This window comes from Musa acuminata, chromosome BXJ1-8 (genome assembly GCF_036884655.1).
Source record: "Musa acuminata AAA Group cultivar baxijiao chromosome BXJ1-8, Cavendish_Baxijiao_AAA, whole genome shotgun sequence".
NCBI lineage: Eukaryota > Viridiplantae > Streptophyta > Magnoliopsida > Zingiberales > Musaceae > Musa > Musa acuminata.
Genome location: NC_088334.1, coordinates 34513610 through 34527813, shown reverse-complemented (window position 1 = coordinate 34527813; position 14204 = coordinate 34513610). Strand labels below are relative to the sequence as shown.

The window sequence follows — 14204 nt, the reverse complement described above, 5'->3', positions numbered from 1 at the left end:
TATGTTTAATTGTGCGTCACCAAGTTAGTCTTTCTTTCTTCTTATCTTTCTTTCACACATGGCATATCCTGCACAAGGAGATAACTTGTGATGTCTAACTCTTCTGTTGCATCAGTCAATGGTTTAAAGATTAAAGTTGCTTTTTCACATATTCCTGTGAAAACGTCATCGTCTTAACATTGGTGTAGAACAATCTAAAGGGTTCTATTACTCAATAAATATTGGAATTAGATTTGGGATAAATGTGGACAAGAAATGAGGGTTAACTCTCACCTAGAGCTTGCTTCAATTGTATGTAGACACTATTATCTGAAAAGTGTAAATATACCAATATTATAGGAAATCAATTTGAGGGAAAACATGGTTTTGTTATGCTGCATGGTATAGTAATTCCATTCCAATCCAGTGTTGATGCTGCTCCACGTTGTCATGAAGATGTTGGTTTCCAAGGTATATGATGATTAAATATGTGAAAGATGGTAGAACACAGTAAGGTGAAAGATGGAATACAGGTTTCGATTAGATATGGTTCTTTAACGGTATGTTTAATATCTAGGAAGTTTTGAAGAATACAAAGGGTGAAAGAAAGGGGTAAGGATTAAGAGGTGAAATTGGGGAGAAGAGAGGCATCTTTGACTAATCTGGTTTTGTATATATTTTGGCTTTTATCAATCTTCCATAGTTTCATTGTCTAAGTGCACATTTGTCTTCCAAATTGGTGACATAAAATTACAGCTAGAAGGGGGGAAAAAAGTGGATAAGAGCATAAAACCTATAATCATATTCCCTCATCGATTGTGCACAAATATTATCGATATTATTATATAGTTTATTTTTGGTGATATTTTGTATAAAAGCTATGATTAATTCTTTGACTGGAGATAATCTTTCTTATTTTTTCTTGTTTGATTGGTGATTTTCAATTTTCAGCTTTATGAGGTATTGTAATCTGCTGAACAGTTTTACTAATCTAAATTTGTATTAGATTCAAAAAATATATGAAATTTACTGAAGGTGGCTTAATGTGAGACTTCATGGTTGGCATTATATTATGGCTAGTAAAATATTACCTAAAAAACTGCAAAACATATTGTATCTGGTAACTATGGCTTGTAGTTGGTGAGTTCTCTGTATGTTGAATCGTGCACACAAAATGGCATTGTTATTTTCTGCTTTTCATGAATCTTCTAAATGCACCCTAAATTTTAGTTTATTGTTAGTGAAACTTTTGTTAAACTTCCAGTGCTTCTAGCCATTCGCAAGCCACAACCATTCAGGTGTGGCTTTATGAATAGTAGACCACGATCTTAATGTTTGACATTTATATACGTGAGTAGCTTCTTTCCAGTTATTCTGTCTGAGAATACTTATATTTAGAGTTTTTGCAGGGGAACCTGGCTGCATATGTAGTGTAAATTATGATCAAACAATGTGCAGGTATCTCAATTGTGCCACATGTATTTTGATCTTTTTATGATTTACTAGTGTATACCTTCTTGTTTGTTGATGTCATTGACAGCTTTTCTTCAATCCCAAGAGAAAAGCTATCTTTTTCGAATATATGATGATCTACTTTCATTAGTAAATTGAATGTGGGTAATGATTTTAATATCACAATTTTCCTTAGCGTGTTATGTGAATATGTACAATGATATCTTTGTTAGCTAGCAAGAACAGAATGCATTGGGGTTAAAGATGTGAGAATCTTCAAGCTCTTTGCTCCAACTTCTAAATTCTATTGATGTTAGACAATTAAAAAAATTGTATACCTGGAAATGGTAGATATATGTTAAATTAAAAATATGGTCAGATAAATGTTATTGCCAAAGAGTACTTGAATGATGATAGCTGAGCTGTTCAGAATGCAAAATTGCTAAAAGCACAAGCAAAGAACAGGAAATATGTGTGTTACTAAATTGGAACAGGAAAGAAAGATGCCTTTGCAGCTGTGTCAGACCCTTTTTTAATGTGTTTTACTGTTTTACTTGTTCACTCCCATATCTCTGTAAGTTCTGACAGTGGAGTTCTGATGGACTCAGGTGCAATGATTTTATTTTTCTAATGCCAATTTGTGCATGGTTATGCATGGAAACTACTAAACAATTGATACCAAATGTTTTTCGGTCTAACCAAGTACTAATATCAAAACTTATGATCCTAGTTCAATTGGTATTTACTGTTCTGACAAAGGTACCAGTGTATTGGAACCTGTAGCTCAATACTGGTACAATACTACTCATTTCGATTTTTTATTATTTTATTTAATGATATCAGGTAATACAAAGTTGGTATAACACCTGGTTATCAGTACTGTACTGATACTGTGAAGATTGGTATTAAATCCTTCTAAGTGATACTATGCATATATACATTGCCTACCAGTGATTGAAAGAGGCGCTCGGGCGCTTGCCTAGGCGCTTGGGCGAGGCGAGGCGAGGCCCGAGCGCCTCGCTAATGTCCCAGGCAGCGCGCTTCAAACAGGCGCCTGGGTAAACCAAGTGACCGAACCAGGATTTTAGGTCTGGTTCGGTCCTGGTTCGGTTGTTAGTTGGTTCAATCGAACCAACTAAACCGATATAACCCTTACCCAACCCTAACCCGCTGCCGCTGCCGCTCCCGATCTCGCTGCTCGTCGCACCTGCTCCTGCTGCTGCTGCTCGTCGCTGTCGCTGCTTGCGCCTCCGGCGAGCCCTCCAGTTGCTCGCGCCTCCCGCGAGCCCTCCCGCGAGCCTTCCCGTTGCTCGTGACTGGGCTCGCGCCTCCCGCGAGCCTTCCCGCTGCTCGCGACTCCCGTGAGCCCTCCCGTTGCTTGCGCCTCCCGCGAGCCTTCCCGCTGCTCGCGACTCCCGTGAGCCCTCCCGTTGCTCGCGCCTCCCGCGAGCCCTCCAGCCGCTCGCGTCTCCCTCGAGCCCTCCCGCGAGCCTTCCCGCTGCTCGCGACTCCCGCGAGCCCTCCCGCTGCTCGCGCCTCCCGCTCCCTTTCCCTTTCCCGCAGTCGCTGCCGCTGTCGCCGCTCGCCGCTGCTTCCTCGTTTCTCCGTCAGGCTCAGTATACAGTATACTCTTAATATTAAGTTTATTTAAATTTTGAAATGATTAATTTTCAACATTGTTAATAGACTAATAATATATTATTTTGATTTTAATGTTGTTAATTTTTATTTTGATGTAAAATTTTATTGTTTTGAATTTTGAAACTTTTTGTTAATATGACATTGTGATTTTGTATCTTAGATTTTTTAATTTAATAGCATATTTTTATTTAAAATTTTAAATAATTATATTTATTAATTATATTATATATTTTTATATTTTAGCGCCTCGCTTCGCTCGGGCGAGCGCCTAGCGCCTCGGGCGTTTTTGGACCTTGGCGCCTTTTGGTGCCTAGCGTTTTTTAAATCACTGTTGCCTACCATTGCCAAGTATGAGGCAGGAGAAATCATGGAATCAGCTACATATCTAAAGATCGTTATATTGTTTTGGACAATTGCTTATATAAATTTAATCATATAACTCAACCTGTTTACTCAAATTTATAAATATATTTTCACTGAAATTTTATCTGGTTGGGTCTGATTGCACATGTTGCATGTATTATTTTCTATTCTATTTAGCTCTTTCTTAAGTACAGATACTTCTTTGAACTAGGGTTTTGGTTGAACTTGCAATCCCATGTGTTAAACATGGTTCTCGAGTATTTGAAGGTTTCACTGTTGGTTTTCATCCTCGCACATGGGAAGTTGTAAGTACAAATTTGTCATTGTCTTTATTTATTATTATGGTTCTGTAGTTTATTTTGAAGGAAAAAATAACTGATTCATTTTACTTTTGGAGTAGGTGTACAATGGAATGACCCAAGTAGGATATGAAAAACTTCATAATGAATTCAGGTGTTGTGCTTCTTTTAGTATTATCAGTTCCAGTTTCCTATAACAATCTAAGTCATATGTTATGAGGTTTTTAATCTTAACCTGTTTAACTCACTAAAACCAGTTATGTTCACATGAGACTATCAATTTTCTCTAATGCAAGTTATTCTTATATAAGTAAATACAGAAGACTAGGACCAAAATGGTGATATGAACTTCTATAGTTATTTACCTCATTTACTATATACTATACAAGTGGATTCTCTTTATGACCAATAATTGCACATGTATGCTCTAACTTTGGAATAATAAACTAGAATCCAGACTTTGTATTCTTGTTAGCTGTTCACGGTGGTGGATCTATGGTAATGATTTTAGTTGTGAACAAGGTTCTGAATATCATATCGTACCGATGTACCAATCAGCTGTTGGTATGGTACATACCAAGCTGTACCGAGAATACCAACACATGGTACAGTAAGGTGTATTAATATACTGCCTGTACCGATCCTTTATCGGATCAGTATGTACCACCCGTACCGAGTGGTACAATATGGTATTGCAAACCATGGTTGTGAATGCTCTGCAAATAATTAGGATTTGGATAAAAATAAAGTTGGCCTTTTACTGAGAAACTATTAACAAGTGGTTCAAGTAGAATATGAAGAGACAAGAAATCTGCACCAATGAATAATAAAGGGGCACACAAAGTAGCAAATAAAGAGCTGACCCCATTATTATGGATCAAGTTATTAGTTATCTCGAACAAACCCCGAAATTCGAAACTATCTGTTATCCAATAAAGACCTAAGATTCCTAATAATAGACCAAAATCACCTACACGATTAGTTACAAACGCTTTTTGGCAAGCACTTGCTGCAGTGGGTCATGTGAACCAAAATCCTATTAATAAATAGGAACATATTCTCACTAGTTCCAAAAAATATAAATTTGTATCAAATTGGAAATGATAATTAATCCCAACATAGAAGCATTGCATGTTACATTACTGGATATTGTTCACATACTAAATTACAGGGAACTGCAAACTTAGTGTTTCTTTTGTAGGAAGTCTGTTGAGAAATACAAGACATAAACCTAATTAAAACCTAAATTGAATTAGCATCAAAGTATCTAAAAAAACTATAAAACAACTCAATTTAACCCAAAACCCAATTGTATTATAAGTTTAGACCTATAATAAAATTAAACTTAAATTCCCTAATAAAACCTATATGCAAATTAGACATGAGACTAGCCACCTTAATACATTAGTTTACCAGGGAAGATGAATCAGATATGCATACATTTATAAATGATCAGCTGTAGCACCAACCAGAAATGAACCATGGAATGAATGATTAAGATGGTTTGAGCATGTTCAAAGAAGACACATAAATGCACCGAATAGGTAAGGTGAACTAGTGTAAATTAATGGTCTTAATAGAGTTGCAGGAAAGCTCGAGAATACTATGCTAGAAGCAGTGGACTTTGAGGCTCTTGATTTGTCTAATGATCCCAGTGATGGGAAACTGCCATGTAGGCATGTAGCCACCCGCAAATAGTAGAGAACTACAACTTGCTTTAATTGTTTCATATATCAGGTTTTTGCCCTGCTGATTTCTGCATGGAGGTGTTGTAAATCAATGTCTCCTACTGCATCTGTCACTACTAAGTTATGGCATGAAATTATAGAAGTAGCATGTTGAGTTTTGCATGAAAATATATGCATTTACAATCATTTTCTTCACCAGACATTCTGAATTTGGTAAATTCTGCAGTTTTGGCACTGAGCAGACACATGTATCTCTCTATCTGACAGCAGTCTCTTCTCTCTCTCGTCTTGTCAAAAAGCCACATTTCAAGGTAGACAAAATTTAGCATTCTGGTCCAAGGTATTTTAGGCTTTTTAGTTAATGTTACTTGGCTTCCACAGGTTAACCCCAATAAAGGGCTTGAGGTCAAGTTGACGGGTTCAGCAGAAAGTGGCAGAGCCCCTACAACTTTATCTCCTACAGTTCTAAACATATACTGGAGATGTATGTTTATTTATAGGCTTATGCTACATATAGCATTTCTGGATAATGGTCACTATGAGAATGTTGCTTAACTTATATACAGGTGAGCAGGCTCGTGATACTCCTTATGAGATCGAGATCTTGATACCAGTTGATGGTTATGATCCAATTGGTTTCACCCTCACAAAGTTATGCGGTTAGTTCTGGTTCTTATTTAGTATTAAACCCTGTAATATCTTAAGGATTTTGGATGTTATGCAATATTAACAATGAAACAAGTAACCAAAATAAGTTATTGTCATAAAAGCCCATGGTTTAGTTTGTTGCCACTAATTGTCATAAATTTAAGATGGTTTGGAAGTTCCAGGAATACTGACCTATCCTAGCTGGACCATGTTGTTGAACTTGTTCTTTTAAATATGTGGTTTTCTATAATGAAATGGTATAACATATCCATCAGGAGATATTTACCATAGGAACTGGGATGTTGAAAACTGCCAAGATACTTCAAAATAGAGCTACTGTATTGTTTTGAATCTGTACCCAAGATTTGATGTACCGCTCAAAACAGTATGAGACAGGCGATATGTGCCTGTTTGCTAGCTGACCGGTATGTGGACCAGTCTGTTTCAGGCTGTATGCAGTAAACTGGCCTGATATCAGTTGGTATCAGTGCTGTATCAATCATGCGATCAAGTTTCAATCATTTCCGACTGATATGGATAGGTAACAGTTGGATTTTGATCTATACTGACCCATAACAGGTGAAATCTGGCTCTAATGGTCAAATTGACCGTTGGGGTCTTTTGGGGCTTTAAATCCCCCTCCCTCCCCCTCTTTCACTCATTCTTGTTCGCACTTTCTCACACTCTAATTTGTGATTAAAGTTCCTACTTGGCGATTGGTGGTAATTGCTCACACTAACTCAATCTCTAAATTAGAAAGTTACTAATTGAAAACAATTCATTTTTTCCTCCTTATAACCTAGATTTTCTATTTATTTATCCTTTAGGGACACTTTATCTTTATCCGATATAATTTTTATACCAATAAATTAGGAGAAAACCCTAAAAAAGGGGCTTTTGAAATTTTGACTATTTTCTGGCCATTTTTCAGAAAACCAGTATCGACCAGTATGTACCAGTCTGCCGAGTGACTGATTTGCCCCATTGGCAGGATATGGCGTTCCTTGTCTATACCCTTGGTTAAGTGATGTTTTAGCATGATCTTCATTGACATATGGAAGGAATTGATTGGAAAGTCTTCTGTTACTCTGAATCTTCTATCAGTAAACCTTCTGGACCAAGACTCACGAAACTTTGAGGGGAATAATCATCCAAACCTGCAGATGTATAAGTTGTCTTAATAGCAAGTCAAGATTACATATTATAGCAGGTGCTTGAGTGTCTTGTTAGGTTAATATTTACTTTGTCCTTCGATGCTTTCTACTTATTTCAGGTATCATTGCTTTTATTAAGCGATATCAAGCAAATTTCTTCACAGTTTGAAACTCTAGATGCATTTTTAGTAAAAGACATATTTCTAATTCAAATGTAGTCAAGTTCCTTGTTAATCTCTTGCAGATTATAAGCAAGGAAGAGAAGGTGATGCTACTAGTGGCTGGGCTACATTTGGAGTGCTTTCCTGCATGTATACCAATGTTATCACTATTTAGCTGAGAATTGTTACTACCGCAACCATCATCTATTTTTTTAGTTCTTTTTCAAGTATCTCTTTCAGTTATGAGATTTACTTGAGCTGATTCTTCCAGCTTCATTGTGTCATCTACTTTAATTTGTTGTGGAGGGTTTATCTACAAGACTCATGTACAACTTCAGGTTAGTTCACTCTCATCCATTTAGATATAGCAATATGTTATAAACTTCCTTGCATTGGAGAAATTAAATGAGACCTAAAAATAGCCTTAACTTCTCTGCAGCATGGTCTCGATGCGTTGCCTGGAATGACTATCCTTTCTGCTCTATTGGAAACAGTGGGTGACTTGTGAAAGGATTGATATCTCTTCAGCTTATGCTTTCCCCAACAACTTTTCTGTTCAATCTGTTAACTTTATGAGCATCTAATTATGTTCTAAAATCAAACTAGGTAACCAGGCCTCGGGTCTACTCAGCAGGAGAGGAGGATAGCCGTAATTTTGCAAACCATGCATCTTGGGAATGTCCAGCTGCTTCAGCACAAGGGAGCCAGAGAACAGATGAGAGGAGATATGGTTCAATCTGATATGCTATCTGTTCATAAGATGGTTAGTTTTCTTATCTTATACTCAACCTACCTCTTGAACTTTGGCTAATTTTCCAAGCTTTTGTTTTTGTTTTTTGTTGGTTTGAACTTTGGTTATATACTTAGAAGCCTTGAACTAAGTCCTTTGTTATGTTACTTCTCATTGGAGAAGCTATACTTATTAAATGTATCTTGAACAGCTAAATTTTCTATTTAGCTATTAGAATGGTGGTCATTATAAATCCCAAGTCTGAAATTTGGTTTTGTCACACGATCATTTCATGCTTTCATGAAGTGAAGCCGAAAATATCTAATTGATGAATCTAAACAATGGATGATTACATTCCTTCAATTAGGGTCATCTGTTTTCTGAGTATAAATTATTTTCTGATAGAATTCCTTGCTGTGTAATAACTTAGTGCATTTACTACTGCAATGTTCTTTATGCCTGATGACAGAACAAAAAGGATACAACTCAACAAGACTACCAAATGAAGCTAAGACGCTGATGCAAAAAGCCAGAGAGACAAGTCCAAACTAGTGATTTGATTTCTGTTACTCCTGTTGCAGTTGTTTTTGGCTTCTTGACTGCAATCTGTGGGAGAACAACTTTTCCCTGCTGCACTTGGTTAAAGAAGTGTGTAAAACTCTCTGGTATTCAGCAATCCATTGGTTTAGCACAATATCATGTTAAGAACATTAAGGATAAACTTGTAACTGTTTTTTTTTTTTTTTTGTATTTGATACTGGTAAAATGAAATGGACAAAAATACAATTAATTCATTCTCATATTTCATATTTCATATTTCATATTTCATATTTCGTATGCGAGTTGGTGTTCAACAAGGCAAACTCTTTCATGGTGGAAGAGTGTGTTGATCCAATGCATCAAAGACCGCCTTTGGGGAATGGAGTAGACTTTGACTCGCGGTGGGTCAGCAAGCTCGGAGTCCAAAAACATTGAACGTGGAACTCGGAACTTACTTTGAGATGCAATGTACTGGGCGTAGCCACCGACGTTTTTGACTTGGAATTGGATCCCTCCTTGCTTGCACCCAATCAAATCGCCTTTTTAGCTTGTGGGTTTTAAGACCCGTTTGACGATTGGGTCTTTTCCACCTCATGTTTCGTAGAGTAAGAGAGACGAGACTAATGCTTATGTCAGACTGGGTCTCACCTGACGGGTTCCATGTGATCGGATCATGCGCACGTAGATCATCACTTTCTTTTGTCGAAGAGTTGGTTGGCAATCCATCATCATTTATCCTGGTCGAACTTTGCAACCACGTTTTTGCCCCACATCGTGGGCCCATAGGGGTGTGCTCTTCACAGTTTTGCCCCTATAGGATTTTTTTAGGAAGAAAGAAAAATAGCTGCTATATTAATTCAAAAATCAGATATGTCCTATGCTCAAAAGGTCATCACACACAAAAAAAAAAATCTTTGGAAGACGAGAATTATTTTCCCTCCTCAAACAAAAGTAGATTCAGAAGTCTTAGCATGCATTACTAGTTAGTTAGCACATCCATTACCCTCCTAAATATATGGGAGGGTATTATATTAGGAAAATCATTAGCCTATCACAGACGCTCAGTTTGTTTTTCTAAAATATAATTCCATAATGATTTGATATATGTGTTTTTGTCCGACAAAATTCAACCCCTCCTTAATAGTAAAAACTCTTTCTCCCTGTAATAAATCTATCCCCAACAAGAATATAAGAGCCCGTATGAGTTCTAAGAATGAAACCAAGCCCTCATACCTTTGTTTGCTTGACATATGAGCCATCCACATTTAATTTTACCCAGCCCTCATTCGGCCAGCTCCATTTGACTAACTCAGCCAAAAGATCTCCTCTAATCTCCGAGGTAATAATTGACTAAAATGGGCCAAAACTTTATAAAAAATCTCTATTTGAGTGATTTTATTGCCTCCAAAATGCTATCGTTCCTGCTATGCTAAATAGATAGTTTGCACTATAAGTGCTCTTGAGCCATTCCTCAACGTGCCAAGCATCGTTGAACTTGAACTAGAACCCCAATTTTCTCTTGAAAAGTTGAAACACCCTTTTTACAAACGTACAATGAAAAAAAAAATATATATGCAGGATAGAATCATCACCATCACCACACAAGTAGCAAACAGAAGGACTAGCAACACCAAATTTAACCAAATAGTTCCAGGTAGATAGCCTTCCATGAAGGTGTTTCCAACAAAAATATAAAACACAACAAATCATCCGAGTTTTCTAAAACAGACCCTAGCCAATGTAAAAAATATCACCACTCGTATGTTGAGAAATAAAAAACTTATAAACAGACCTCGAAGTTAATTGCCTTTTAGGGCCAAAATTTCAAATCTACGAATCCTCATCAAGAAACAAAGCTAAATTCAAAACAGAATCCACCAAAACCATCTCGGCCCAGAAGCAATGCAACAATAAATTAGAATCCATTTCTTATTTATGATGAAATAACTAACAGAAATATCCAAGACAATCCAAATTTAAGAAAATAGGCATAAAGAAAAGCAGAATATCGAAAGCCCAATTATCACACATGAAGCTCATTTTAAGACAATCCGTAGCCTCCAACAACAGGATATTTTAGATGAAAACTGAACATTCGAAGAAGAAACAAAATAATATTTAACATGAATAATCTAATTCTAGTTAGAATCCATGTTATTGAGATAAATATTAATACATTTTGCTTGAAGGAAGAACATGTGTAGAAAGATACTATGAATACCAAGCCCCGAGTAGATTTAGGAGAGAATTATTTCTCACTAAATTAGATGATGGGCAAAACTTTATTGAATAAAGCTCCTCGGAAAGATGTTAACTTCGTTCAGAGTAAGAAATCAGTTTGTAATATAAATGAAAAGTATAAAGTAAATACAAACTAGATTTATAGTAGTTTGGTCGTCGTGACCTATGTTCAATCCCAATTCCTCTTCACTCGAGGCTATCGGCTTTCACTACTGATATTCTTTCAATAGGCGAAAATCAATTACCCTTATAACTCTTTATCCTTTTCACAAGAGAGAACTTTTATACCTCTCTCTTTTAGACCTTATTCCTCCCTTAGAAACCTTCTAACTTTAGAAGGAAGAGACTCACTGACTTTATAGAAATTATAACACTTTTTTCTCAAGTATATTTTTTTCATTTTCTATTCAATTTCGTGCTATTCTAAGCAAGAAAAAGTGGGGTATTTATAAACCCCAAATGACTTCAAAAATAGAATAAAAAAAGGTCTCATCCCGGGTTTCCTAGGTCTTGGTAGTACCATTGCTTGTGCTAGGCGTCTCTATCTGCAGCATTGACATTGGGTGGTACCACCACCCAGAATGGTAATACCATCGCCTGACATAGTCTAGGAGACTATGTTTGAGCGGTACCACTATCTGACAGCCTGAAAAAGTGTGTTCTTAACTTTTCCAACTCATAGGTGGTTTCACCTAATCTTGGGTGATCGAATAGGCCTTCCACTTAACCCAAAACAGTCCCAACTTAGGCCTAATGGGCTCCTAATTGAGTTAACATAGTTACACAAGAAATTAACTCAATTATGACATAACTATGATCAATTACAAGACTAGAATTATATGTTGTCTAACATGTCATTAGTTCATCCAGTGTTTTGTTTGATCCTTTGGCACATCGTCCTCTCATTCGATGTATTTCCCAATTGGCATGTTAACATCCTACAAATTTCAATCTCCTTGGAGCAATGTCTGATCCTTCGGCCTGATGCCAAAACTCATGGCAAGATATCTTTCCTCCAGCACATCGACCGATCCTTCGGTCGACGTCCAATCTTTTGACATGTTCACTCCGGCAAACGTCTGATTCTTCCTGCTTTAATTGATTTATCTTTTCTAATCAAAGTTAGTCCCACGTCACTCAAAACACATATTAGATCATAAACTCATCAATTAATTTCATAATCAAAATTCAAGATTCAACAATATCTCCCTTTTTGAGGATGACAACCAATTGATAACAGATTTTAAACTAAACTCACTCCCCCTATCAACATGTCATAATTTCAATCATGAATTATATGTAATGTATCATATCATTACTCACATCATAATTTTAAGTATTGCATCTAACCATCATACATAATAAAATTTCATTATACCATGCATGATCATCATAACTTTTCATTGTATGCATCATCATAATATTATGAGTATTTCATGCATAATTTCATATCATCATCATAACTTTCCCTCGTTTGTCATCAACAAAAAGGAGAAAAGTGCAACTAGTAAAATTTTAAAATATGCAAGCTAGTAAGATAAAGTTTTAAACATGCAAGCTAGCAAATATTTGAGATATAAAAATTAGTAAAATTTTTGCTTCTTGCAAGATAGTATGTTTGTTTTTCTTTGCAATATTCAATAGTAAATAGTAAGTTTTACATTATTTTAGAACATGCAAGCTAGCAAGTTTTAGAGATGTGCAAGTTTAGCAATTATTTGCTTCTTGAGATGGGCAAGATAGCACTTTTGCTTCTCTTAAGATTGCAAGTTAGCAATTCTTGCTTTTTTTTTCAGATAAGTTTGTAAGTTTTACTTCTTGAGACGGGTAATATAGTAATTTTTACTTCCTTTTCTAATGTGCTACTAGCTAGCAATTTTCTTTTCTTTGCGATATGCAAGCTAACAAGACTTTTCTCCCCCTGTGTTATTGTCAAAGAGAAGGGAAGAATATAATATTATAATTTTTATCTTTTTTTACATCAATGATTCAATCATATCATTAGATATACAAATCATAAATATAAGGTAATTTTATATAATAAAATTCAAGTAATAAATATCAAGAAGTCAAGTGACATATCATGATTAATTTGAATGCATCTCTTCTTTAGTGAAAACTTTCAAGCTGTAATCAAAAGAACAATCATGATTCATTTGGATAAAGATTCTCTTTAATAAAATACAAGAATCATACAAGAATAAAAAGTAAGGGTCCTGATTCATATAAAGAAAATCTCAAGTTATAATTCCAAGAATTCAAGATCATGATATGATATAGATACAACTCATTCAAATTCAAATCGTCAAATCATCAAAATCACTTTCAAGAGATTCAAAATGAAATAAATAGATTCACTAATATTTTATTGAAAACTCGATAAGATTTTAGGGATAGAGATATTTTTAAGAATAATGGATTCCCCTTTTTTTATGTTTTTCAATTTATGTGATTTATTTCATACAAGCATACCTTTATCTTTTATGCTAAACAAAAACATGCATCATCGTTTAAAACTAAAAAATAAGATTTATCATAAAAGACATCAAGATCAATCAACCATAAATCATAAAAATAATAATTACTTCAAATCATCAAGCATGATTTCATTAAACATAAAATATTTTCAATCAAAATTATTTTATTTATTGTAGTAATATATTTTTCTTCTTAAGTGAATCTAACTCTTCATACTTAGTGCAAGGAGTTAACATACAATTGTCATGCTCATTTTTTTCAATTATTCAAAATAACTAGAGAAGCATGATCCCACTTTTTTTTTGTATTTTATATACTAATTTAAAAACAACTCATAAAATACATCAAGTAATTTCATAGTAAAGTAAAAGGGTTTTGGTTGAGTCACTTACCTCATTATCAAAAGCCACCAAGGTGTAGTTCGCCACCTCTTCTTTATCGGTTTGCTCCTTATCTTCGGATGCACTCGAATCGTCCAAAGTCACCGTGAGTGCTTTCTTCTTCTTTTGTAGTTTATTCTTCACTTATGGACATTCGCTTTTGAAGCACCTCAACCGATTACATTCATAGCAAGTTGTTTTATCCTTTTTAAATTCATTTTTATTTTTAAATTCTTGTTTTACAAGCTTCTTTAATTTTATTATGAGGAGTTTAAGGTCATCATTATTGAATCTCGGATTTTGATGATGAAACCAATTGATAGTATTTATCTGATCTGCGCTTTGAGTGATATAGGAAGCTTCGATTAGGGAGAGACAATTAAAATCAGGAAGAATCATGTTGGGTTGGAGTGGAATGTGTCAAAAGATTGTACGTTGAGCCGAAGGATC

General features: G+C 35.3%; 1 protein-coding gene across 3 annotated transcripts in view; it reads left to right on the top strand.

Moving 5' to 3' along the window:
* The window catches only part of LOC135587737 (uncharacterized), a 28077-nt gene extending 19929 nt beyond the window's left edge, over nucleotides 1-8148 (top strand). For all 3 annotated transcript variants that reach the window (XM_065079467.1, XM_065079465.1, XM_065079466.1), the window contains 10 exons: nucleotides 1389-1437; nucleotides 3647-3740; nucleotides 3836-3888; nucleotides 5649-5733; nucleotides 5804-5906; nucleotides 5989-6081; nucleotides 7469-7535; nucleotides 7657-7723; nucleotides 7825-7878; nucleotides 7992-8148. In XM_065079467.1, the coding sequence (XP_064935539.1) occupies nucleotides 1389-1437; nucleotides 3647-3740; nucleotides 3836-3888; nucleotides 5649-5733; nucleotides 5804-5906; nucleotides 5989-6081; nucleotides 7469-7535; nucleotides 7657-7723; nucleotides 7825-7878; nucleotides 7992-8126 (800 nt within the window). In that variant the 3' untranslated portion in view covers nucleotides 8127-8148. The remainder of the gene's footprint in view (nucleotides 1-1388; nucleotides 1438-3646; nucleotides 3741-3835; nucleotides 3889-5648; nucleotides 5734-5803; nucleotides 5907-5988; nucleotides 6082-7468; nucleotides 7536-7656; nucleotides 7724-7824; nucleotides 7879-7991) is intronic.
* The last annotated feature ends 6056 nt before the right edge of the window (nucleotides 8149-14204 follow it).